The sequence below is a fragment of the Peromyscus leucopus genome, chromosome 3 (genome assembly GCF_004664715.2).
Source record: "Peromyscus leucopus breed LL Stock chromosome 3, UCI_PerLeu_2.1, whole genome shotgun sequence".
Classification (NCBI taxonomy): domain Eukaryota; kingdom Metazoa; phylum Chordata; class Mammalia; order Rodentia; family Cricetidae; genus Peromyscus; species Peromyscus leucopus.
In genome coordinates, this window is record NC_051065.1 from 70994571 (window position 1) to 71022152 (window position 27582).

The 27582-nt window shown below is 40.3% G+C and overlaps 1 protein-coding gene across 1 annotated transcript in view; it reads right to left on the bottom strand.

Moving 5' to 3' along the window:
• Hibadh (3-hydroxyisobutyrate dehydrogenase) overlaps positions 1-27582 on the bottom strand; it is a 109752-nt gene that overhangs the window by 69343 nt on the left and 12827 nt on the right. Inside the window, exons 2-4 of the mRNA XM_028864140.2 lie at positions 25392-25552; positions 19038-19147; positions 15728-15849 (exon numbers count right to left, since the gene is read on the bottom strand). Coding sequence (XP_028719973.1) covers positions 15728-15849; positions 19038-19147; positions 25392-25552 — 393 coding nt within the window. The remainder of the gene's footprint in view (positions 1-15727; positions 15850-19037; positions 19148-25391; positions 25553-27582) is intronic.

Here is a 27582-nt window from a genome sequence, read left to right on the forward strand (position 1 = left end):
TCTTACTATATGGACACAGAACATTAAAAATGTTGGATGCTGGAAAACAAGTATTAATCTCACACATAAAAAGAATTACAAGCAATGAAATTAATTAACGGTAAAATTCCTTGTATGCCAGGTCTTATATATATTGTTTTATTTTTAAAATCTTTCTAAGAACAACGCCTTCTCAGAGGCAGCAAGGGAGAAAAGATTTTGAGGACAACAGCTTGTACTACAACAGTACAATGTTGACTACCACGTTTAAATTTCCCAAGGAACACGGGGAAAAAAAAAAAAACCCTCTATTTTTCATATCCTCGATGGTAAGCTGGGCTAAATACAAAACAACGGCCCATCGTCAGGTCAGGTTAAAATCCCTGTGAGGCAAGAAAGAGAAGGCAGGACCACTGTTTCTGTTCCAGCAGGAAGGAAGGGAACTGCCATGAAATCTTCAGGCAAATTTAAAATGTCCCCAACTAGAGCACCCACAGGAATGAAGGAAACAGATACAACTGTACAGCAAATACAAAGAGGTAAATTTAAACTTAACTTCATGTCATTTTTATCTCCCACCATTATCAAATTACTTTAAGAAAAGCAGACATCTGGAGAAAATAACTATTTTCATAGTACTTACAAGGCTCTAATCACATTCTCAACTCCATCTTTGCTCTCGCCTCTCCCCAAGTGCTATGCCCAGATCAAAAGAAATAAGGCTATGTAAAGCATAACGGGCCTGATTTCATGCTGCTTAGAAATCAATAATACTAAGGAATAATAAATTACACACAAGCAACAGTTTCAGATTTATTTGCTAAGTGTACTCCAGTTTTACATAAACAGAGGTAGACACTCCTAACTGTGTGACCAGACCCAACTGCATCTGGTCTCACTTACATCCTGAATGGCAATTAAAAGACATTAAAAATACCCTAGGATTACTGCAGGCAGGACCCCCGCCTTACTGATGTGCTTTCCTGCATAGCAATGTGAAGAGAACACAGTGCCCCTCCAGCACAGGCAAGGGCCTGCCAGGAACAACCTTTGTAGTGAGTGTTTTCAACTGAAAATTACAATGCAATTAAAATGTAGCTTTAGAGATGAAGGAATCCCAAAATAAGAGAATCGGTGTACAGAAAGCAAGTAGACTACTAGTAACAAGGACTATTATAACAAAGGATAGTGATGGCAATAATGAAAACACTGAGCAATCACTTTACTGTCTATAGCTCCTTCTCCCATTCTCTCCTTGGGACAGAAACTCTCCGAGCTATCATTATGCCATCTCACACACTGAGTCAGTAGTCCTCTTTCACTGCATTAAGAACTCACTAGCAGCTTACAGGGGGACTCTGGACTACAACAGCTGTTGCAAGGGAGTCTTAGAATGCCAAAGAAGATAAAGAGATTTTTATAGACACCACATCAGAGGTCCTTTCAATAAACTCTTGAAATGTATTTACAAACATTTCTGAACTACCTGTGTGAACTGTAGAAAAACCTCGAGGCAAAGACCTTCTAGACACAAAAAGGATACTTAAAGGATACAGGGTGATGAGAATTTCAGAGAATGAAATGACTAACATAATTAACTCAATTTTGTGTGCTCTGTTAATGAATCTTAAGTCATTTCCAAGGAAATGGAGTTGGCTACCAAAGCTTTAAGTACATTTTAACCATTTAAGCTACTAAAACAATAAAAAACTTTATTAATATTTTTAAAGAGTAACTCAAGTTTCTCATTCTAAAGTCAATGCTACAACATACTTTTACATTTTAGTAAATGATCAGAGTTTCCAAATAGAGAGTAACTTTAAAAATACACTGCCTAGTCCAGTGTGGTACCTCACACCTGTAGTTCTGGCCTAAGGCTGAAACAGGAAGCAGCAAATTCAAGGTCAACCTGGAATATGGAGCAAAACACAGTCTCAAAGGAGAATGAAAAAACAAGACCTATGAAAACTTAACCATTTTATTTCAAAATAAAAATTACAGTCACGTTATTAAATGGTAACTGATATACCAAAACTCACAAATCTTTAATGAATAAAATGTGATCAGTTTGGAAATAAGTATATGTTGTGAAATAATCTTTTCGTACACTATGAAGATGTCTTTGCCAAGGCGTTTTCTGATTGGTTTAATAAAGAGCTGATGGTCAATAGCTAGGCAGGAAGAGGTTAGGTGGGACTTCCGGGCAGAGAGAGGGGAAGAGGAGATGAATCTAGACATGAGAGAGACACCAGAGGACATGGAGAGGAAACAGGAGGTGCAAGATAGAACAGAGTTAAAAAGCCACATAGCAAAAAGGAGATTAATATAAAGGGGTTAATTTAAGTTATAAGAGCTAGTGGGACAAGCCTAAACTATAGGCCGAGCTTTCATAATTAATACTGACTTGCTGTGGATATCACTCTATGTAAATAAAACACTGATGGCCAATGACCAGGCAGGAGGTAGGTGGGACAAGGAGAGAGGAGAATTCTGGGAAGCGGAAGGCTAGGAGAGAGACACTGCTGCCACCGCCAGGAGAAGCAACATGTAGACTCTGGTAAGCCACCAGCCATGTGGCAAGGTATAGATTTATAGAAATGGGTTAATTTAAGATAAAAGAACAGTTAGCAAGAAGCCTGCCACGGCCATACAGTTTATAAGTGATATAAGCGTCTGAGTGATTATTTTATACGTGGATTGTGGGACTGCGGGGCTTGGGGAACCTGGAGAGAAGCCCTCCAGCTACACTGACTTCATGTCATTTTTTGTGAGCTAGCGCCCCAAAGAAAAACCCATACACACAAGCATACACCCATAAACCTGCCACTATCATCAAGGTAAATAACATTTATCTTCCACAGTTTCCTCATCCTCGTGTCTCCTTGTTGCTGCTTTGCAGGAGCAACACTGAACAGATCTCCCTTCCAATTATTTTGTCTTCTTTTGTTTCCTATGGAGCTCAGGTTGACCTTGGAGCCATGATTCTCCTAGCTCTGCCTCCAGAATGTTAGAACTATAGGCCTATGCCACGATGTCATGCTCTTTAACAAACGCTTTTCACTTGCTTATTTCTGTGTGTGCAGTGTATGCACATGTGTGGAAGGTAGGAAGGCACAGAAACTGGGAGGAGTGGTGAGGGTCCGCCTCTATCTCTGCCCACCTTCCCACAGGGTCTCTTACTGAACCTGGAGCTCACATCTTTCTTGCAGCCAGCAAGCCCCAATGAACATGTGTCGCCCTCGGCCCACAGGCCTGCCTGTGCAGGAGCACACTCACCTAGTGGGGCCAGGATGTGACTACAGTCTTCGTGTTTTCACAATGAGCTCTCCTAACTACTAGGCTGTCTCTCGGGCCTCCCCCATTCACAACTCCTTCAGTAGAGAACACAGAACCCTTAACAACGAGCACTGTGATGTCACAGCATATCTCTAGAGCTCATTTATCCTGCACAGTAAAAATTCTTACTGAGGTAAGAACAAAAAGGAAGGGTGAGCTGAACACTGGTAGGTGAGATAGCTCAGAGGTAAGAGCATTTCCTGCCAAGCCTGACAACTGAGTTTCATGCCTGGGATCCACAGAGCGAAAGAAGAGAAGCAACTCTCCCAAGTTGCGCTGACCTCCACATGCAGGTTGTGGAACTCATATCGAAACACACACTCACACAAAATGAATAAATAAATGTAAAAACATTCCTAAAGAACAAACAATACATATACAACATTGGCATGTAATCAAACCATGTGTGAGGGCACTAGGAAAAGTACTATAATCATCCTTCTCCCTCAATGCATCAGACACATGAAATTTGATAAAAAGAATTTGCTTTGGAACAGAAATAGCAACATTTCAGCCTAAAGCCAAGTAAGACTGCCAAGTTGTAAACTTTTCTAAGAAAACGCTGTAACCAAAATGCCAACAGACCCTTAACTGTAATAGCACTGGGTGCCAAAACAGAAATGATTTTTGGTTTTGTGGTCCCTTTACTATAAATTAGATACAGATCTAGTGGAAAAACAGTAGGTATCCAGCTCAGTGAGAGTCAAAGCCAAAACTGCATACTTGATTATTAAATAAGAATGGAGACTATATGAAACTTTCATTGAGATGCAGCCTGCACGTCTGGTACTTCAAGGGCAACTCCTTAATAGGTTTCTGTGCTTACTACTTCACAGTCTAAAGAACACCTCAAATGACTAAAACATAACCCAGGCAGTAGAATATAAAATCAGGTTTCCTGGTAGGAAACTGTTACACAAACACACAAGTTCATTGATTTAATTTTGACATTAATTCCTAAGTGAAACAATTCAGTTTAGTGTGTCAATCAGGCTTGGCAGCACAGAAAGCCGGGAGCTAATTGCAAGTGCCACTTCAAAGCTGCTTCAAGGCAAGGTCTCTGTGGAAACCTACAAACATATTAGGCAATAGGTGAGTTTATCTTTAATTATTCAAGCACAGGTAAGTATCGTAATACTGGTGGAGCAGCTTATAAATGTGGTCATTAGAGATCATTTTAAATTATTAAATAATAATTAAATTTGCTTCATGTCTGGCATCTATACCAGAAATGAGTTGATTAAACTGGACCACCACTGTGGCAGCAAATACAACACCCTCCCCTGCACAAAAGACACGTATATGCCCAAAGTGGTGTGATAACTCTAAGTCTCACAAAGACGTGATTTGCACAAGATAAAGAGATTATGCTTCAGGTGGATATCAGGGTTAATTAACACCACAAGGTATTAAATAAAGGCTGGTATGAGAAATGGTAATCAAGTAAAGGCTATTACTCAACCCATCAACCAGGTACCAGTAACACCCTAGTGATAGAAAGGTAAAGTGTCCACAAACAGGAGACTGTACAGAGCAGTCCCTCCACTAAAACACACCACTCTCCTGGGCCTCTACATTCACATCTCTGATTAAATGTCCTTCCTTAGAAAGAACATCCATCACTCTAGAGAAAAGGACCCTCCCATTAGTTTCTAACTCCCTAATGAGTACTTTTACTTAAAAGTACTAATTATTGAAATTCCCTTTATTTGATTGCTCCTTCTATTCCCACTAAACATATGCTCCAAGAAAAGACCAAGCTCTAGTATCCCAAGTATACCAAAATGTAACAAGTACTTTTTATAAACATTTACTGCATGAAATACAAAGTGGATCATGTCCCTTGTGGTCAAAGTATTGTCAGCATAATAAAGAGTATGTAAGCAGGAAGCAATATACAATCTTAAAAATGATATAAAAACAGTAATTTTAATTGCAAGCTATTTTGTTGAAAGAAATGTATACTTACCTTTTCATGTGCATGCATATGAGAGGTATAGATGTCATGTGTACATGTGCAGGTCAGTTGACACTGGAGGTCTTCAAGCGTTCTCCACCTATTTTCAATTTTAATCTTATATATAACGTGTGTGTGTGTGTGTGTGTGTGTGTGTGTGTGTGTGTGTGTAAGTATGAGTGCTTGTGTGCCATGGCATGCATATAGAAGCCAAGAAGACAATGCTGTGTGTCAGTCTTCTACTTTCACCTTGTTTGAGACAGGTCTCCAGGCTCCACCTCCCATCTTGCTGTAGGTGTCCTGGGATTACATACATGTGCTACTGCATGCAAGCTTTATGTGGGTTCTGGAAATTCAGACTCTGACCCTCATGCCTTTGTGGCAAGTGTTTCACCCACTGAGCCTGCTTCCCAGACCCTGGTGCCTAGAGTTATCCTTTCTCACTACAAGTCCCAGGCTCCTAACATCCAAGAAAACTAAACTTCTTCACTAACACAGCTGATGGTGATAAGAAAATGATCTGAACTAAACCACTTCCTTCCTTGGTTTAAAGAATATTTCCCAAAGAACTGTGAAATCTAAACCTAAATTCCAGTGGTTCCCATAGGATATTACAGGAATTCATCTGAGGTTTCCAGAGTCTATCTTTAACATATATTTCCCATTTCCAAACTCAAAAACTCTTTCAGCTTCTGTAGAATCAGCTCTATGTGTTAAATCCAGTGTTGGTTTCTCCTTAACTATCCATATGAGTGTATGAAGGAAAAATCAGAACAGGAACAGCCAGCCAGCTCAGGGTGACATGCTTCTCTATGGCAAATGGCCACTGCTGGAAACTGCTGCAGAGAAGCTCCTGTTCTGCACAGGTCCTGAGATGCTGCTATTCTATAATAGTTTTCATTCTGCAACTGTTTACAAATTATTAGTATGTTTTTCTACATTCTAAACTTCCATGTAAAGTCTTCCTCTTTACAGTGTTCTAAATACTACATAATTTAAGGATGAGAAATGACTGCAGGAAGACCCAAAGTAATTAATATTAACATTAAACTTGTAATTTATTTATTTACTTACTTACTTACCTAGTTACTTATTGGAGTCCTGGGGATTAAACTCAGGGCCTTGTACATGCTAGGCAAGTGCCCTATCATCATCTTAAAAAGGGCTGGGGATGTTGTTCAGTGGTAGAGAAAGTCATGTTTGAGTGTTATGAAATATTATTTTAACTATGTGAAGGTGTGTTACATTTGTTTATGTGGAATTTGTTTAATTATGTAAAGATGTGTTGCTGTTTTACCTTGCCTGCCTTAGGTACCTGATTGGTCTAATAAAAAGCTGAATGGCCAACAGCAAAGCAGGAAAGGGATAGGAGGGGCTGGTGGGCAGACAGAATAAGTAGGACGACAAATCTAGGCTCAAGAAAGAAGGAGAAGAGAACAAAGGAGAAAGAGAGCAACACCCCCAGGGCTAGAAGCCAGGCAGATGAAAGTCAACCAGACATGAGAAGCAGGAAAGTAAGACATACAGAAAAGGGGTGGGGGTGTAGATAAAGAGAAACCAATTAAAATAAGAGCTATGATGAGGCCAAACATTCATTAACTAATAATAAGTCTCTGTATCATGATTTGGGAGCTGGATGGTGGCCTAAAAGAAAGCCTGCTACACTTGATACCCAGTATCACATACATGAATGAACAGGTAGCTTGGTAAAGCAGGAAGAAAGAAAGGAAGGACTGATTGATTTTGGTCATTTTTATTAAATGACCATTAGGAATATGCATTGGAGATATAAAATTAAAAAAAAAAAAAGTAAGGTCTACCCACTTCTGAGTCTAGCAGAAGAAACAAGCACATAAATATAGCATGGCAGTCCTGGTAAAGGCCTAGATGTGATGCCATGGCACAGAAGGCAGGCATGGAACAGCTTGACTGCTGCAAGTTAAACCATCATTTCGGCCTTGTGGCTTTCAGGCACACTCCTGTTGAGGGGCTTACATCTCAGAGCAGATCATGTCCCAGTCCCACCCGAACCTGGTAGGGATTCAGGGAAGACAGCACTTACTTCTTCCTCTGCAGGCTTATTTGATTAAGCAGCAGCAGCAGCTAGGTAATCCCAAACAGGAAGGACTCCCAAAACTGGTTCTAACCCATGCTGTCGGCAGAGCAGAGGTCACTCTCCAACTAACTAGTAGAACTGGTCAGAGTTCTCCAGATTACACAATAATGGTTTCTCAACCAATTCTTCCCAAGTGACTCAAAAAGACATGGTTAGCTCCACTCAGGTTAGAAACTGGCCTCTAAGGGCTAGAAAACAAGGCAGTCCCCTTGACGGGCCAGTACCCATCAGGGAGTGAACTAGCAGGCAGAAGTAGCTGTGGAGAAGGCGGCCTCGCTGGAAACGGAGCTATCAGGAGGAAACTGGCATGACAACGAGAAATAAATCATCACAAGACTAAAGGGAAGAAGTTCTGGAAGATGGCAGAAGAGCCAAGACTGAGCTGGAGACTAAAACCCTGCTCCCAGGTTTGCTAAGAACCTGGAGAACTCCAGGCAAGTCACTTACCATTTTTGAACCTCAATTTTTCCATCTACAAAATAACAGAGTCAGACTAAAGTATTCATAAGATCCCTTCTAACAATAAATTTCCGTTGTAGGAGCAAAAGAGACACTTAAAAAGTGGACATACTACTTAACCTCAACACGCCATGAAAAAAAATAGTAACATTTTTTTTTGAAATTTACCAACTACTTTCCCAGATGTGAGCAAATGTGGGTATCTTATACCAACTTGCCAAGCAACTTGATTAGCATACTCATTGGTAATCAGAAATAGAGACTTAAGGGCACAGAACTGTTTATAGCAATCAGATTTCCATATAGAGTCATTTTCTCCAGCTTGATAACAAATCCTGGACAAGAATCTTGGTTATCTTGGTTATCAAACTTCAGGACTTTTACTTTCTCACAATTCTATAGGTAAGCAATTTAGTCTGAGCCTACTGGACAGTGCACATGCTGGTCAGGCTCAAGGTAACCAATGAGGCTGCAGTCATCTGGCACTCTGACTGGGGCAAGCTGGATCAAGCTGCTCTGGTGGTGGGAGAATTCTACATAGAAAAAGAGCACATTTCTAGTGTTCAAAGTGCTTTCCAAATCTCCTTGTCTAACACATCTAATACATCACTGTCCAAAGCAAGTCAGAGAGTTAAGCCCAAGCCATTCAAGGAGTAGATACAGAAAACAGATCCTGGGAGAACAGGCATTCAAAGTCATTACTGTAACAGTGTACCACATCAGCTGTTAGCTATTTTAGCCAAATAATGAGTTTACACTTTAAAGAGCATTCTTCCATTTGGCAATTTTTATTTCTACTTGACATAAATTAAAAACACCAAGAAAGAGTTTCTTTTTTTTTTTTTTTTTTTTTTTTTTTTTTTGGTTTTTCAAGACAGGGTTTCTCTGTGTAGCTTTGCACCTTTCCTGGGACTCACTTGGTAGTCCAGGCTGGCCTCGAACTCACAGAGATCCGCCTGCCTCTGCCTCCCGAGTGCTGGGATTAAAGGCGTGCGCCACCACCGCCCGGCAAGAAAGAGTTTCTTAACACAACAAAATATGAAGCAACATCACACTCTGCTGTGGATATCGCTCTGTATAAATAAAATGTTGATTGGCCAGTAGCCAGGCAGGAAGTATAGGCAAGACAAGCAGAGAAGAGAATTCTGGGAACAGGAAGGCTGAGTCAGGAGACGCTGCCAGCCGCTGCCATGAGTACCAACATGTAAGATACTGGTAAGCCACGAGCCATGTGGCAAAATATAGATTTATGGAAATGGGTTAATTTACGATGTAAGAACTAGATAGCTAGAAGCCTGAGCCATTAGGCGAAACAGTTAAAGCAATACAAGTCTCGTGTGTTTACTCTGGTTGGGTCTGAGCAGCTGCGGGACTGGCGGGTGAGAAAAAACTGCAGGGCTGGAGAAAACTTCAGCTACAATACTCATATTCAGCTTTACCACCAACCAGGTATGAGCTTGCACTAAGTTATTTAACATCTCTGTGAATTATTTTCACCTTTATAAAAGGGCATCTCACCGCTATTCTGTCTATTTTTCATAGTTGTTTTTCCAGTTGAGTTCAACCTAAAATTCTGAACATTTATTGAAGACCAACAATGTTCCAAGTATTATACCTGACAGACTGAAAGGGCAGGCTACCATGGTGTATAAAAATGCGCATAATTTTTAAAACCCTGAAGTAATCCAAACATGCATCATAGCAGAAAGGCTGAAGTGTGAATGTTTATACAGACTACCACACACCTGTTAAAATTAATGAACTACACGTAATAACTATGTAATGATAAGACATTCATGTACTATATGTGGTCCTTTAGCCAAACAGATAAGTAGAGGCTGACATTCAAATACATTGTTAGGCAAGCCATAAACCCTGATGTAGAGTGACATTTGTCCAAAAAAGAGTGACTTTTTCTTTGAAAAAAAAAAAAAAGTCCCTTTGGAGCAGAGTGTAGTGGGACATGCTGTACTAGGTGGCAGAGGCTGAAAGATGCCAACAGCCTGGACTCTGCAGTGATATCTTATTTCAAAGACAAATCAGATGCTGTTGGCTTACCTAGGAGTTTTTTCAATACTAAGAGGGCAGCTTTTTCTAATGCTCACAAAGGACTGGATAAGCTGATGCTTCTAACACCATGGACGACACAGCAATAGGACAGAAAGTGACAAAACAAGTCACGGAATATGCTCATGATTCTACTTCTAGAATGTTCCAAATCATGAAAAAAAATAAAACTACTGTTTAGAGGTTAAAAAAACATAGTTAACTAAAAGAAAAGCAGGAGAATGGGATGTAAAATTCAGAATGTGGTCAAAGAGAATAAGATGGGAGAGTACGTAAGAACACCAGTGTCTTAGGTGACAGGCACTCCAGTTGTGTGGCTCTGATTAGACACTCTAATCATAACCCTGAAATGCCACACTACACCCCTAATTATGAACAAGCACTCTATTAATTAAAAGTAAAATGTCTTTTTAAAAGAGAACTTTGAGGGTACTAAGTAGTAAAGTTCTCCCTTAAACCAGGCAGTACCTATCAGCTCAGTATCTACTTAAACTGCTTCCCTTCCCAATGCCTTATAAACACGGTGAGGGAATGGGCGAGGGCAAATACATGTGCGGTATTTAACCGAAGAAGTTGGGTTTTTAGAAAAAGACTCCATATTCTCAAACAAACAAACCCTGAAATGCCTAGAAACACAACAGGATGAGATCTGAAAAGAAACGTGTAGAGTTTCTTTTAAAAAGAAGCATCAAAGAGGTGAGATGCGCTGGGTGCTCTCGCAGTAACGCCGGCACTGGACCGTGACAACTGCATGAGAGACACAGGTCGCGTTGTGAGCTACTTCTAATAAAGAGGGCGTATACAGAAGTCATCTCTGCTGCTTTAATTGACATCAAACCCAACCTAGGAAAAGCCTTCAGTCTGCTACTTCATGGACTGTGAAAATAAGAGAGGAATGATCTTTCTTTGCTACTTCCCAGAATATTACTTAGGAAGAAATGGAAGTAGTGGATGGGGGAAATCATCTACATCCTAAAACACTACACCATTTCAATCATCTGAGTCAAAAAATTCATATTTTATTTTTAAAAGTCATAGAAATTGTAGTATAGTCCTATTTGTATTTGTACACTACTATATTCACATCCATATACAAGGCTATTTAACTGCATTTTCATTTAAAACATCAGGGGGTGGCTGTAAGGCTCAGTAGGCAAAAGGCTTGCTGTGGAGGCATGAGGACCTGGGTTCTAAACTCCAGCACCATGTAAAAGTCAGATGGAGCAGTAGACATCTGTCACTCAAGCACTGGGGAAGCAGAGACAGGCGGCTGCTTGGAACTTGCTGGCCCACCAGGCCAGGTGAAACAGAAAGCTCCAGGTTTAGTGAAAGACCCTACCTCAAAAAAAAAAAAAAAAGAGGGGCCAGCTACACTGCTTAGTGAGTAAAGGCACTTGCCATCAAGTCTGACACCCTGAGTTTTCACATAGTTGAAAGAGAGAACAAACTCCCAAAGTTATCTTCTGACCTTCAAATGCATGCTAAGGCACACACGAACACAAACATACACACCCCCACCCCACCCCAAACAAACAAACAAACTAATAAATAAATAAAAACAATAAAGAACAATAGAGGAAAATACTCAGTCTCCAGCCTCTAAAACAGATATAAAGAAAGGGATACATGGAAGAAAAAATTTAAGGTTTCAATCAAATGATCCAAAGTATCCCATATTCCAAAACTGATGAATACAAAGCTTCCATAAAACTGGGTCGATTCCAGGTTCCTAAAGTATACTTTCCCCACATTCCTCTTCCTTCATTTTATTAGGGTAAAACAGAATGATTTTTAAAGCTGCCTATTTGACACACAGGTAATCCTTCTTTATTTAAGTGAGAGAGCACAATCTTTTGGTTATTGCTTTTCAGACAGGGTCTCTCTCACCATGTAGCCCATTCTGACCTGGGTTTCACAGTAATCCTCCTGCTGTAGCTTCTCTAGTGAGGAGATTACAGGTGTGCTCAGTTTAGAGTCATTTTCAACAAACCATATTTATATATAAAATAATATGAGACTAATCCATCATATTAAAACCTAAAAAATAACTGAGAGGACCATATAAATATAAATAAGCTGCTATTATATACTAATTAATCTCATAATGATCAAATGTCAAACCAATTAATTAATACAAACTATCCACTGTGCAAAACAAAGCTTTTCATCAATAACAGTACAAATTCAGATGCATTCACCATCGCATTAGGACTTAAACATTGCTTCACAAAAAGAAAGGATTTCAAATGTTTCTGACTATTTCAGGCTGAGGAGACAGCACAATCAGCAAAGTGCTTACTATGTAAGCATAAGGACCTGGGCTGGATCCCAGATCCACGTAAAAGCCAGGCACCTGTCTACAGCCCCAGCACGAAAGAGGCAGAGACAAGCAGATTCCAGAAGTTTGTTGGCCAGCATAGCCAACAAGTCAATTAGCTCCAGGTTCAGTGAGAGACTATCTCAAAAAAATAAGGCTGGATGGGCTGGCATGATGGTTTAGCAGGTAAAGTGGCCTGCTGCCAGACCTGACTAACTGAGTTCAATTCCCAGGATCCACTCGGTGGAAGAGAACTGACTCCCACAAGCTGTCCTCTGCTTCTATACATGTGGTTGGGCATATATGAAAAGTGTGTACATGCACACAGACACACAAAATAGCAGTGTGAAAAAATACTAAGTGGAGTCCTGCAAAATGTCTCTAGTGACCTGTGTTCAATTCCCAGAGACCACACAGTGGAAAGGGAGATTCTGTCAAGTTGTCCTTTATCTTCAATATGTATATTCTCTCTAAATAAGTAAACAAATACAGAAATGCCAAAAGGTTTTAAATAAGGTGGAGAGCAATAGAGGAAAATCAACCTCTGGCCTCCACGTACACATGCACACAAGCCTGCAAGCAAGTCTGCAAGCAAGTCTGCACATACATAACCCTCCCCAGCACCACTACCACACAGACTCCTGGTTGCTGAGGACATGAACTCAGGTCCTCATGCTTGGGCTACATGCTTAAGCTTAAGCTTGGGCTACATCCCTAAGCCCTTGGACAAATTTTTATGCACTGATGATTGTTGGCTCTTATCAGAAATATTGACATAGGGCCAGTGCTCCCTTTCTAATCAGGCTGCTTTTCAGTATTGAGTCAGATAATGTGCAGCTCCTTTCTCCCATCCTGTAGTTCCCCGTTGATTGTTCCTTCAGCTTGTCATTTTGCTGTTGACTGATCCAGAAAAAGCCACACAAGGTAGCAGGCATCTCTGATCCCAGTGTTACTGTGACATCGTGGGAAGAAGAGAGAGGAGAATCCTCAGCAAGAACTTGTGTATCATCCCATTCAAAGAAAGAATTGCTCAGTTTATTAATTTCATCCACAGCCCCAATATTACTAGTATTTTACAACAAGTGCCTGAATCAGGCTGGGGAGATGGCTCAGTCCATAAAGCACTTGCTGCACAGCATGAGGACCCAAGTTCAGATCCTCAGCACCTACATAAACACCAGGTGACCATGGTAGCTCATCTATAATCCTAGCACTTAGAAGACAGAACAGGGCCGTCCTAGCTAGCCAAACCAACTGTATCAGTGAGCTCTGGGTTCAATGGAGAGACTTACCTCAGTGAATAAGGTCATGAGCCACTGATGAAGACTCCCCAAATCAGCCCAGGGCCTCCACATGTGCACATACTCATGTACCCACATTTATACTAACGTGCCCCCACACCATACACACTGACACATCTTTAAAAATGGCTCCGTGAGTAAAGTGTTTGTCACACACCCTGAGAAGTTTGATCCATGGAATTCACCAGAAGATGGAAGGGGAGAACCAACACCACAAAGTCATCCCCTGACCTCCACACACATACTAATAATAAATTTTAATTTTTTGAGATGTCTAAAGAGTACTACTACAAATCTTTATACTTAAATCTTATGTAACTAATCCACTATGACAAGAAGAGCTAACAATTATTTATTCCTTCACCAACACTCAAAAATGACTTGAAGGTGAACATAATAGTGAATGTCTGTAATCCCAGCTTGGGAGGTAGAGACAGGGAAATTAAGGGCACCCTGGGCTAATATATAAGACCCTATCACAAATAAACAAACAAAATAACAACAAAAAAATAGTAAACTTGGAATATGTTTTTTTTAGCAAAATCATTAGTTTATAAAAAAATGAAAGCTGACAAACAATATTTCTTTTTATTTTTAAAAATCCAAAGTCGGCCGGGCGGTAGTGGCACACACCTTTAATCCCAGCACTCGGGAGGCAGAGCCAGGCGGATCTCTGTGAGTTCGAGGCCAGCCTGGATTACCAAGTGAGCTCCAGGAAAGGCGCAAAGCTACACAGAGAAACCCTGACTTGAAACACCAAAAAAAAAAAAAATCCAAAGTCAAGTTTAATATAATTGGAATAAAATAGCTATTGTTGCCTACTGCTACAAATGTGTACTTATCTTTACATTTGTATAAGCACAAACATACACAAAGAACACTTCTTATTACACAGCAACTTTGGAAATGGTAGAAAATCATGCCCACAATCCTACTATACACACAATCCTGCCAAACCAGCAATCCTGCTATGCCCACGTATCTGCCATGCCCACACACCCACCACCTCCACACGCCTGCCATTCCCACACCCACCACCTCCACACACCTGCCATGCCCACACCCACCACCTCCACACACCTGCCATGCCCACACCCACCATCTCCACACACCTGCCATGCCCACACCCACCATCTCCACACCCCTGCCATGCCCACACACCCACCATCCTCACATACCCAGTCCTGCTATTATTGGATACAAAATTAAATTTTAAGAATGTCATTAGTGAGTTCTTCACATCTCAAAGATTATCATGTAACGTTTAGGCATGTTACACAGTGAATTACAATTACAGATTTTCTAATATTAAGCCATCTCTACATACTAGCCACACAGAACTTATAATGTTTGATTTCCCTTATTTATGGTTGGATTTGATCTGCTAATTATGTTTTTAAAGGGTGGACTTCTGAAGTCCTGACTGAAATTCATCTATCATTCTCCTTGCTGATTCTTTTTGCTTTAAGTAAGAGAGTTACAAGGTCTTTCTTGTACAATGAGTTGGGAAGTATTTCCTCATTGTCTAGTGTCTGGAAACAATCACATGAAATTTTGATGATCTTCACCTTATATTTTAATAACAGTTACCTGTAGATCCACCTGGGCCTCATGTTGACCTTAAGGGGTCAGATGGTTTTGTTTTGTTCTTTTTTTCCTTCTTTTTTAAATCACTTCTTCAATTTCTTGAACAGTAGAGTCAGTCAAGCTGGATATCAGGTACTCCAGGTTGGCCTCAAACCCCTTATGTAGTGAAGGATGACCTTCAACTCCTGATTCTCCTGCCTCCGCCAACCAAGTGCTGGGATTACAGGCATGCACCAGCACATGTAGTTACATGGTGCTGAGGATCAAACCCAGGGCTTCATGCATGTTAGGCAAGCACTCAACCAACTGAACTACAGCCCCATCCCCAAACTAAGTATTTCCTGAACTAGTTCTTCAGTCTCCAGGAAGTGATTTATCTTTATCACACAGTAACTCAACCTAAAATATGTGTGAGTTTTACATGAATACCAGCGCTGTATCAAGAGAGCACTAAATACCATGCCAGTTTTGTTTTGTTCTTATTTTATGAGAGATTAAGAATCTTTACAGATCTAAAAACAACTGTAAATACCTTGGATGTCACAAAACCAAGACTGCTATTTTTGACAAGCAGAAATAGGCATACATGTATTTTAGATAGCACTTACCACCAGAAACAGGGGCATCCATGAAAACAGCTCCCATTTTCTCAACTTCTTTCGCCAATTCTTTTGAAACTGAAGGATCAATAGTACTGGAATCTATTAATAATGAGCCTTTCTTCACTTTTCTAAGTATAAATAAAAATATTCAAGTTTAAAATTCTGCATAAGTACTTCATGCAACTAACTATACAATCAGAATCAGCTAAAAACTGTTAGACCATCAACAGGCTTGGTATTGAAATAGTTTTAAAAAAACTCATATTTACTCATGTTCCAGATCAATTTCAGTGCAAAGTAAACCCATACTCATTCAAAAAAATAGTAACAAAATAAAAATATAATAAAGCAATTGGTAAAGTCTGGTATTAGGTGAAGTACACCAGTCATGCTAACAAGTAAAGCTAACATGTAAGCAATTTTTAAAGCTGATCAACTTTAAAGGAACATTTGATAGAATTTAAATTTTTGTTTGTAGAGTCACTGGGTCTTCAAAAGCTTAACTCTTTAGTAAGCTATACTGCAAACTTCCCATATCCATATCATTTTCACTAAGAAGAAACACAAGCAACTGATATATAGCTATTTGCTTCAAGAGGGCATATTCTTTCAATAATGGAGACATTTTTAAAAGTAGTATTTTTGTTAATTATTTGAGAATTTCAAATAATGTATTTTGATCATATTCACCCCCTCCTCCAAATCCTCCCAGATCCACTCCCACCTCCCTACCACCCACCTTCTCCCAGATCCACTCCCACCTCCCTATCACCCCCTTCTCCCAGATCCACTCCCACCTCCCTATCACCCCCTTCTCCCAGATCCACTCCCACCTCCCTATCACCCAACACCCTCCCAGATCTACTCCCACCTCCCTATCACCCAACACCCTCCCAGATCCACTCCCACCTCCCTATCACCCACGTTCTCCCAGAACCACTCCAACCTCCCTATCACCCAACACCCTCCCAGATCCACTCCAACCTCCCTATCAACCTACTTCCTATCCTAATGGAAACTTTTTAAAAAACAAAATATTAAACAGGCAGAAAAGGAAATAAAGAAATAAATCTACAACCTTCAAAGATGCTTTTTGTGGCAAATTAAAATACATACATTGATAAAGATGGAAATAGGATCACAGATCTTTTATATAAACTTCCATCATTCTTACAGTAGAGATTTCTGGTTATGCTCTGAGTTCAGTACAAGTACCTAAAATAGTTCCCTTATATCTAGAAGGCAGTGCTTATTCTAGTGGCTGGGAAACTAACCTACATTATAATTTAGCTACCTGGTCTTAGTGGTCCAGGCCTACAATCTTAACTACTCCAGAGGCTGAAGCAGGAGTTCAATATCTGCCTGGGTTACAATGTGGGTTCAAGGCCAACCTAAGTTGATTAAGTGAGATCATGTCTCAAAAGTAAATAAAGGAAAAACATATAAATCAAGGTTAATAGCTAACAATTGCATGCAAATTCCCCAAAGTTCTTATCTATTATTAGTGTATGTATATGATGTATATGTAGCTGTGCACATGGACTTCAGAGGACAACTCTGTGGAGTCAATTTACACAACAAGAGCTCTACCCAGAGCCATCCCACTAGCTATACTTTCCTCAATTTCTCCCTGTAGGTCTGGTCACCCAGGGATACACTATCAAGACTGGAAAATCAGAACTCAGTATGTAGAAATATTAAAAAAGAAAATGCAGAACAATCACTATTTAAAAAAAAAAAATAGATACTAGAGCCAGGCATGGTGATGCGTGCCTTTGATCCCAGCACTTGGAAAGCAGAGGCAGGTGGATCTCAGAGTTCAAAGCTAGCCTGGTCTACAGAGTGAATTCCAGGCCAGCCAGGGCTACACAAAGAAACCCTACCTGAAAAACAAAAAACACACTGTAGACAGATCCAACAGAGTATCTGGGTGTACTCCATACAGACATGCCAAGTACTACTAAAAATCACCTCAGTACAAAGGCTTTATTTTATGTAACAGAAAAAAAAAATATGAATAAAACCTACCAGTCTTCTGTGGTATTATCATTTTCAACAATCTTAAAACCAAGTGGGAAGTCATCTCAAAATTACTTATGTACTGGGTATGAATAAAGAATCCTGAGGGGTGGGGAGGTGGACACATCACTGAGAAGGTAATTATAGCTTAATATGAAACCAAACTCTTCCTAAGCACTCCCTGGACAAAACACGTCTGGTAGCTGTCACCTCCTCCAAAGTAAAGGATATTAATAAATGTTGTGTCACTACACGTTTTAGTAACTTTTCTTTGAGAGGTAAAGCAGGGCCGTAACTGAAGCAGGCTAGGTAATGAGTCAGCCAGGATGCCTTGGGACCACACACACTGTGGGCCCGCTGGATCCATCCAAAATGAGTGCCACTCAACCATCCCTGAAATCTAAACATTTATCTTATCAGTTTTCTGTCTAATATCCAAATGTCTTTTCCTTCCAAGTCTGTTAGTTTTCCAACAATTCAATTTCCCCAAACCTCAAATTTCACATATTATGGTTTTCTGAAAGTAAACTTTACTTTCTTTTAGCAAGCATTACTAGAAATCAGTGTGAAGGTAACTCAAGTGTCTACATGGTATATGATTTTGTACTCTCTCTCTCTCTGTTGAATTCAATAACAAATAAGTTAGAAATAGGAAGCAGAAAGCATAGAAAATGGGATCCAACCACTGTCATTCTGACATAACCACAAGTATTTAGCAGTGAGCAGCAATTCACCAACACGTTTACAGCACCAGGGAAGACAGACACTGATAGGAAAGACTGACCTAAATTATACTTGACTCAAAGAGCTACTGCTGACACTGAATTCCAGCTTCCCGAAGTTCTCACTACAGATGGACTAACCCAGAGGACACATAATAACTTTTTATTATATAATAAAAACTTAAATTATGGTGTTCTTTCCAATGTTTGGTTTTATTTTTCACAGAACCCCTTTTCTGGATTTCTGTACACTATAAGAAAATTATGCTTTTAAGAGCGGTACAATTTCAACTGCAAGCCTTAAAAGTCTCTTGAACATGTTACAAATGAAGGCAGGTTTAATGCAAGAGTTGAAGAAAAGAAACAAGATGGGGGAGTCACCTTGACACAGGGCACATACTTGACTCTAGTGCAAAAATGAACCCTTTATGGTGAGCAGGAAATCACACTGTTCACTTTATGAAATAAGAAAACACACAGAAGATTTAACCAACAGAGCTGCAATACCCTAGCAGTTCTAAAACACGTGAAACCAGAAATTATAGCAAGAAATACGAGCATTGAGAAATACATACTTTAGAATTCCATTTGCTCCAGTATAAACTTCTACTGAATTCAGACTGGTGGGCAGCATTGTGATAATCCTGTCAGCCTTTTCAGCTACATCTGCTGGGGAAGACGCTACCTTTAAGGAAATTGCAAAGGAGAATTGTTTAATTCAAATGTAAGCAGTTTCCAGACCTTAAGCAGGACCTGTAACTATTTACTGGCAAACAGTTCAAGAACACACACGAGTAACAAAGCTCAATGAAATGAAATAACAAATGGAAGATGAAGATTAAGTCAGAGTCTTTATCCTCTACTGAACTGTCTAGAGAATATGGGTTTCACAGAAAGCCCCCCTTAAATGTCCATCCTCACATCACTGAAGTAAATACAAAGCAAAACAATGGCATGTCTTCTTATTGACGCCCCATCTCTAGATCATTCCAAGATAGAAGCCTGGAAGTTTATGTCAGAAAACTTTAGACATTCCCTTAGAAATTCAGAGTTCTCTTCCAATGAAAGAATTTAGTTCCATCTAGATAATTCCTTTAAAAGTCCCCTACAGGGTACCAAAAATTAGCTCACAGATCTTAGGGTGCTACATGTCTCCAAGCTTTTCATGCCCATAACTGGCAGTGCCAACTCATCCAACTGCCAAGTGCCAAGTGCATGGGGTGGTCCATCGGCCCCCTGCATCCCTAGCATCTGCTTCTCGGAATGTTTTGATTTGCCAGAGCACTGCTAACCCCTCAATTACATCACATAGTGTCAAAGCTCACAGGTCTGGAAAAAACACACACTGATGGTGATAGCAGGAATGTCACAACTCTACTGGCCACAACTCTATCTAACGACTACATTCATTTGCTATGGTATAACAACAATGTCTGATTTGTACAACAAAGGCAGGTTTCTTAGACACAGGCATTCAAATAATCTTAACCACTGATGTGAGGACTTTAAAACTGAAATAATAACTGACAAAATTTGGCCACAACTCAAAAGACGAGGAAAAAACCAACCTCGTTTCCAATCTGACACTAGCCACAAAAGCCCTTTAGCAGCCAACTAATTAGAATCCCTCAATTACATTTGCTAATTGAGTGGGTAAAAAAGACAGCATGGATGGAACAAAGGAACACTTATTTAGGGAAGCCAGAGATGCAGCTCAGCCAAGTAGTCAGGTATGATTTTGTGCAAATCACTGAACCTCACTGGCTTCAGTTTCCCAACCTATAATGAAGAGCAGTACATTAATTCCTGTAATCCTAGGACTCAGGAGGACTTGGATTAACAAGAGAACTGCAAATGTGAAACCAGCCTGGGATGCAGAGAGAAACTTCTAACAAAGAAAGACTGAGGTTCTGCCTTTTAAAGAAATGACTCATTTGTCCTCATTCTTAACCTGGATAAACCCTTCGTACTCTTCTGCCCTCTGCCTCTACAGAGAACCCTATGTGCCCTTTTGCCAAACAAAGTAACAACAAAACATCTATTTTAGCTTCTACCTCCAACATAGAATTCGTTAATATCCAGTAACCTTCAATTCCAGGAAGGCTAGTCACTGTAAAATGACACTGAACTCATCTTCTTCCTTCTGTCTACTTACATATTATAAAGAAGTGGAAAAGAAAAAATCTGGTCACTGAGTCCATGTCCTGGAACTCTCTAAGTCCTCAGACCTTATCCTTACAACTTTCATTTCAGATGACATTACTTCTGTCAGAAAGAAGCTAAGATAATACACATTATTTTTCTGTAGTTCTCTATCAAAAATGAACTGTAAAGGAGTTACCTGTCTTTTTCTCCTCAAAAATTGTCTTGGCATTTTATTTATAGTCACATCATAATTTAAATAGAATGCCACATGAGACATCTTGTCACTTTCGGGTCAATGCTGACTACTACACATATAACAGATACTCAAGCTTTATCTGTTGGCCAAAAGCAGAAAACTCCTAACAAATGGAAACTGAGGCTCTGTCTTTTAAAGAAATGATTCCAATGCCCTCACTCTGAACCAGAAATGTATTCTCATAGAGCTGGAAGGCAGAAGTCTGAGTCTGAAAGCAAGGTGTCGTCAGTAGGGCCACTCTCTCCAAAGGCTCTAGGAGAGGCTCTTGGCTTCTTCTAGCTTCATGCAGCTCCTGGCACTCCTTAGCCAGCAGAAGCCCAACTGTAAGGTCTGCCTCCATCTTCAGAGCACTCTCCTGTTTGTGTCTTCTTCCTTGTGTGACAGTTAGTCCTGGCTGTCAGCTGCCACTAGCTACACCCTCGGTTCTCATTTTTAAATGGCTTTACTGATACACACACTATACAATTTTCCCATTTAAAGTGGATAACTAGTTGGCTTTTATATATCCCCACATAAGAGTAACCATTACCATAGTCAAGTTTGAGTCTCTTCAAAAAGAAACTGATAACCATGAGCTGTCACCCCAGTATGCCAAAAGCCGCCTATCTCCCCCTCAGCACTAAGCAACTAATGTACTTTCTTATCTCTATATATAGATTTCCTTTCTCTAAGATTTTTTCAGATAATAGGAGATGCACAGTGCATGAGTCTTTTGTAACTGGCTCTTTGATTTAGTGTGCTTTCTTAGTTCATCTATGACATAGCAAATTATCAGCACTTCCTTCCCCTTAATTCCTAAACAGTCTATTACAGATGTCACACTTTGTTTCCTCATTCATCCACTGATATACTTAAAGTGTTGTTTCCACTTAGCTATTATGCATAATGCTATATTACACAGAAAGTTCTGTGTGGATATATGTTTTCATTTCTCCTGGTATAGACGTAGGTTTGTTTTTTATTGTGTTGGGTTTTTGTTCTGTTTTGTTTTGAAACAGGGTCTCATTATGTAGCTCTGGCTGTCCTGGAACTCACTATGTAGATCAGGCTGGCCTTGAACTCACAGAGATCCACCTGCCTCTGCTTCTCGAGTGCAGGGATTAAAGGTGTGCGTCACCACCGCCCAGCTTAAATACAGGTTTTCTTTTATTGCTTGGTCAGGAACTGGGGAGATACATGGCTCAGTGAACAAAGTGCTTGCCATGCAACCATAAGGCCCTGGGTTTGGATCTCCAATACCCAAGTAAAAGCCAGGCATTGCGGCATGCATCTGAAACCCCAGCACTGGGAGGCACAGGAAGTGTCACTTTCTGAGGACAGCACCTAACTTTTCCATGCATCGATTCTGACCCCTCTCCTGGTCTCTGAGGGCACTGCACTCTTTCATTCACAGTCATACTTCAAAATGAATAAACCAAAAACAAACAGCAGACCAAAATGAGAGTGGTTGAGCTGCTTTTTGTTGTGCCACAAACCCATAACCAAACTCTTAGGAGGCCAAGGCAGGAAGACTGAGATTTAGAGGCCAGCCTGGGCTATACAATGAGCCCTGCCCCACAAAACAAGTAAACAAAATACACAAAATACTATCAAAAGACCTGAGACACAGCAGTTTCTCACTAAATATTAGGTTCCTTTTTCTTCCATTTAAAATGTAAATGTGTCCTTCATTCTAGCCTTTCTTTAGGCCTACCTAAAATTCCCAAAGAACATGAATGTTATTGGAGAATAGAGGTTAGAGGGGTAACTTCAGAGAATATATAATTTAAGCAGAACACCAGAAAGTTCTGGAAGTCTGGGGAAAACTGAAAAAGCATACAATGCAATGGCAAGCATTTCGTTGTTCCAAAAGCAAGCTGTAAATTCTACAGGATGGGAGGGGGAATAATGGGCACTGAAGAGCCCCTGGGTTTCTGCTCTGCAGTCCGTACTCTAATCCACTGTAGGAGCGCCAATCAACCTCTACCTTGCTTTCTGGCTAAATTCTGTATTTAACTTAAGACAGCCCCTCAGTAAGAGATCAAGGAGCATTGCTGTATACATGTCACCACATAGTGACAAATGTCAAATATCAGGATTATTCCCAAATTAGTATCTACCTCCTGAAATCAATTAGCTACTAGTTGATTAACCCCAGACAGGAAACCAACTTGGAATGCTTACTGTATCTAAAGGTAATAAAAGGTCACCTTCTTCACTTTCTAGTGAAGTAAGTCATCAAATCTTTCCTACAAAGTTAGTAAGAGCCCAGGTTACTCAGCCCGGAGCACCAAGGAATGCAATGTCAGTCTCCATAGACCACATGGGCATGAGCAGCTTCAGTGATACTGAAAAGCCCCAAGATCTGTGGAGGCCCACAGAGGCTTCCTAATGAGACTTTCCTTACTCAAGGTCAGAGAATCTGCGCTTGCTTTACCCAGCAGGGGTGCATAAGAAGATGATTTGGCTGTAGGCATGGTTACCAGGTGTTTGGAAGGGTCTACACTTGGCTGTACAGTGTGCTTTGATCTTGCAAGGGCGAGGTCTTTTGCCTCTCCCCTTGGCATTTTATAAAAAGCCTTTTGAATAAAGCTCTAGGTGGCTAGGTATTGACCCAGGGCCCTCCCAAAGCTATCCTGTGTCTCTGTCTTTCTCATCATCTCTATCTTTCTACCTAATATTTCCTCATTCCTCTCTCCTCCCCGCAAGAATCTGTGGAAAGGTGGGAGCAGACCGGAGCTGGACCCTGGCAGACTCCCACAAGTATCACAATCACATTCTCATGCAGTACCACCAGTACCAAGAAGCACAGAAAGCATGGCCAGAAAAGACACAGGGTGTTCAGCTCTGCAAAGGGCTTCTAAGTCACTAAATCTATTTCTATCTCAGGACTGCATTTCTCAGTATTTGCTTTCAATAATAATCTGAACATTGATTATTCTGCTTTATTTTTTTCTCTCCATTTTCTGATTCTTAGGAATCTTTTGGTATTCTTCCAGTTCCAGGGTCGTATCTTGCCCTTAATTACCATTCTACAACTTATGCAAAATTTCCCTTGAGGTGGTATTGTGTTCCCCGAAATATTGTGCACCCTAATAAACTTATCTGGGGTAGGAGACAGAACAGCCACAATATTAAACATAGAGGATAGGCAGTGGTAGCACACACCTTTAATCCTAGCATTCCAGAGGCAGAAATCCATGTGTTTAAGGATACAGCCAGCATGGTTACCCACACCTTTAATCCCAGAAAGCAAGCCTTTAATCCCAGGGAGTGAGGCAGAAAACAGAAAGATATATAAGGCTTGAGGACCAGATACTATAGGCATTTGGCTGGTTAAGCTTTCAGGCTTTGGAGCAGCAGTTCAGCTGAGATTCATTCTGGATGAGGACTCAGAGGCCTCCAGTCTGAGGAAACAAGACCAGCTGAGGATCCAGCGAGGTGAGGTAGCTGTGGCTTGTTCTGGTCCTCTGATCTTCCAGCTTCACCCCAATACCTGGCTCAGGTTTGATTTTATTAGTAAGAACTTTTAAAATTCCTGCTACATTCCCTCATATTGTAGAAAAAATCTACTCAATTCAGAGACTAAAACATGGTCTCGCCAGGTGATGGTGGCATACGCCTTTAGCACTCAGGAGGCAGAACCAGGTGGATCTCTGTGAGTTCAAGGCCAGCCTGGTCTACAAAGCAAGATCCAGCACAGGTACCAAAACTACACAGATACCCTGTCTCAGAAAAACAAAACAAAACAAAAACAAAAAACATGGTCTTTTGTCATTTGAGTTACTAATACTAGTAAAGTTTGACAAATCCAAACACAACAAGACTTGCCTGGCAAATGCTACCATCAAACATGATAAACCACAATTCTTGAAATGTAAATGGCAGCCTAAAAGTAACACACTACAGTTTGGTCATAACTCAGCTCCACATTACAGTCCACAATGTTTTTAGGTTGTCTCCTGGTTTATGGCCAGTAACTAATTATGGACTCACAAAGTGCTGTCACGGAACATTTATAAAGTACATTCACATATATTTTCTCATCTGAGCTTCATAATCTAATGACACAAGTAGTTAGTCATCATTCACATTTTATAGATGTGGAAGTCAGCTGAGGGGATAACGTACCCCATTAAGACAAAATATAAATGTTTGATCTGGGACTTGGGCTCAGCTTTAGGTCCCAAAACAGATTCCTGTCCTAAGACAGTCATCCCTGACTTTCTCTAACAAGGAGGCTAATTCCACCAAACAACTGCTTCATCAGCATAATCAGCAAAGCTACTACCTCAGGAAATGACCAAACAGAAAATGCCCAGGACACCTAGCAGAAAATAGACCCCCCTCCCAGCAGCTATACCAAGTGTTCTTTTGATGTGCACCCAAATGTTGAATTAATGTTAAATATAAAATGAAATACAATTAACAATTAGGTTTTATAACTCTGTTAGGTATACTTCTAAGAAGTGCTTGCTTCTTTAAAAAAGAAAAATAAAATGTATTTTTAAGAACTAAAGCCTAAAGCAAACCCAAAGACGAGCCTTACCTGTTCACCAGCTTCTTGAAACTCTCTGCATGCATCAGGGAACACATCATAGAGAATGAGTGGATAGCCATGTTTCATGAGATTTTTCGCCATTGGATTTCCCATGTTTCCCAGTCCAATGAACCCAACTGGAGTCTTAGAAGCCATTGACCTAGAACACACTGATTTCAATACATTTATAAATAAAAAATAAATAAATTTGTAACACTTTTTAAAATCCCACTGGGGACCTAGAAGTCAAAGCAATGGCGTAGTCAGGCATAGAGGTGCATGCCTATAACATCAGTACTCTGGAAATGGAGGCAAGAGGATCCAAAGTTTGAGGTCACCTTCCCAGACACTGATTCAAAATCAAACGGCCCAAAGCTCAGGAAACAAAGGCACTGACAACCTGAAATACATACCCAGAACCCATGTTGTAGGAGAGACTGTCCTCTGATTACCACACTTACACAGTGGCATGCTCATGCTTGCTCGCTCTCGCGCTCTCGCTCTCTCTCTCTCTCTCTCTCTCTCTCTCTCTCTCTCTCTCTCTCTCACACACACACACACACACACACACACAGAGTTTAATAGTTAAAACAAAAAATAGGGGCTCAAGAGATGGCTTAGCAGTTAAGAGTCCTTTGCTCTTGCCTAGGATCCTGGTTCAGTTCCATCACCCACGTGGTGGCTCACAATCATCTGTAACTCCAGTTCCAGGGGCTCCAACACCCTCCTCTGAATTTCATGGGCACCAGGCATTCATATGGTATACATACATGGATAAATACTCATATACAAACAATAAAATAATCTTAAAAATGTTTTAACCCCATAAAATAATGCTTTAGAAAATAAGAGAGCTTTGCCTCACCTTGGAAATAACATTAGATACAATTTCTCCATTTCACATTGACACTTGACAAATACTACTCAGTAAATGCACATGGCATGACATAATGACAGAGTTTAAAAAGACACAAAACACAGCACTTGCCCTTGAAAAGTTTACAATCTACTAGCAGAAGAAAGAGAAATAAGTCTACCTGCCCTTGCATTGGCAGGTTTTATTCCTCCTTTTCCTTTCAAAGACTTCGTCTTTGAGACCGTACCATGTGACGACTAATCACAGCCATTTTTAAGTTTCAAATCCTCTCAAATGATTGCTCCTACTCACCATGATCATATGTGAGTATGAGAAGACCCCAAAGGCAAATTATTTGAAGCTCTATATTTAAGAAACAAAGCTCATACTAGGTTAAAAGTTGATTAAGTTCCTTTTCACGACCGACTTTACCTCTTCCATTAAATGTGTCACTCTTGGGCAACATCACATCACTGCTGTGAAGTTTTACTAGACACAGGGACGCTTTGTCTTTATAGTCCACCAAGGTCCAATGGCAGAGAAATGACACCCAATTGAAATTTTACATTAAAATTAAATAGAATAAGAAGTACATTTTATAAAAGAGATCTAATACCCACAGGCAAATTAACAAAAAGAGAATTGTGTTGAGGTTGGGAAAGTGCAACTCAACAATCCAAAAACATTATAAACAAGGAACACTGCATTTCTAAAGCAGTTAATTTAACACAACTACTGTTAAGTCAAACAGGTAACAAGGAAGAGAAGAAAGAGTGAGGATTCAGTCACATACTCCACAAGCATTAAGTAGCCACTTCAATGTACTATGCCAAGGGTGACCGCTAACTCTGATCCTCCTACCTCAGCCTCCCAAGTGCTGGCATTATAGGTCTGCACCACAACACCTAGCCACTGAACATACAAATGAGATACGGTCCTTGCCTTCCAACAACCTTAAAATCCAAGAGGACATAAACCACACAATAAAACATTAATACAAGCCAGGTAAAGTGAAAAACAACGCTGGCACAGAATTCATGGTTTGAAATTTGAAGAAGGTATATTTAGCTTGTGTATTCTACAGTGGATCAGATTTCACACAGAGCAGGAAGAAGGGAATTACATCAAGAAAAGGAAGCATGAGCACATTTGAGGACAGGAAAGCCAGAAGACTTAAACAGTAACAGTTAATATTAGGGCAGCTTCACTCCATGACAGTTACCTAAGCACTTTACTGATAACTGCCAAAACTTAGCATCCTTCCTAAGAATCTGGATGCTTGCAAGCTTAGGTAAAATGACCACGGCCTTATCTAGTTGGGCTCTGGTTTGTTTGACCTGGTTT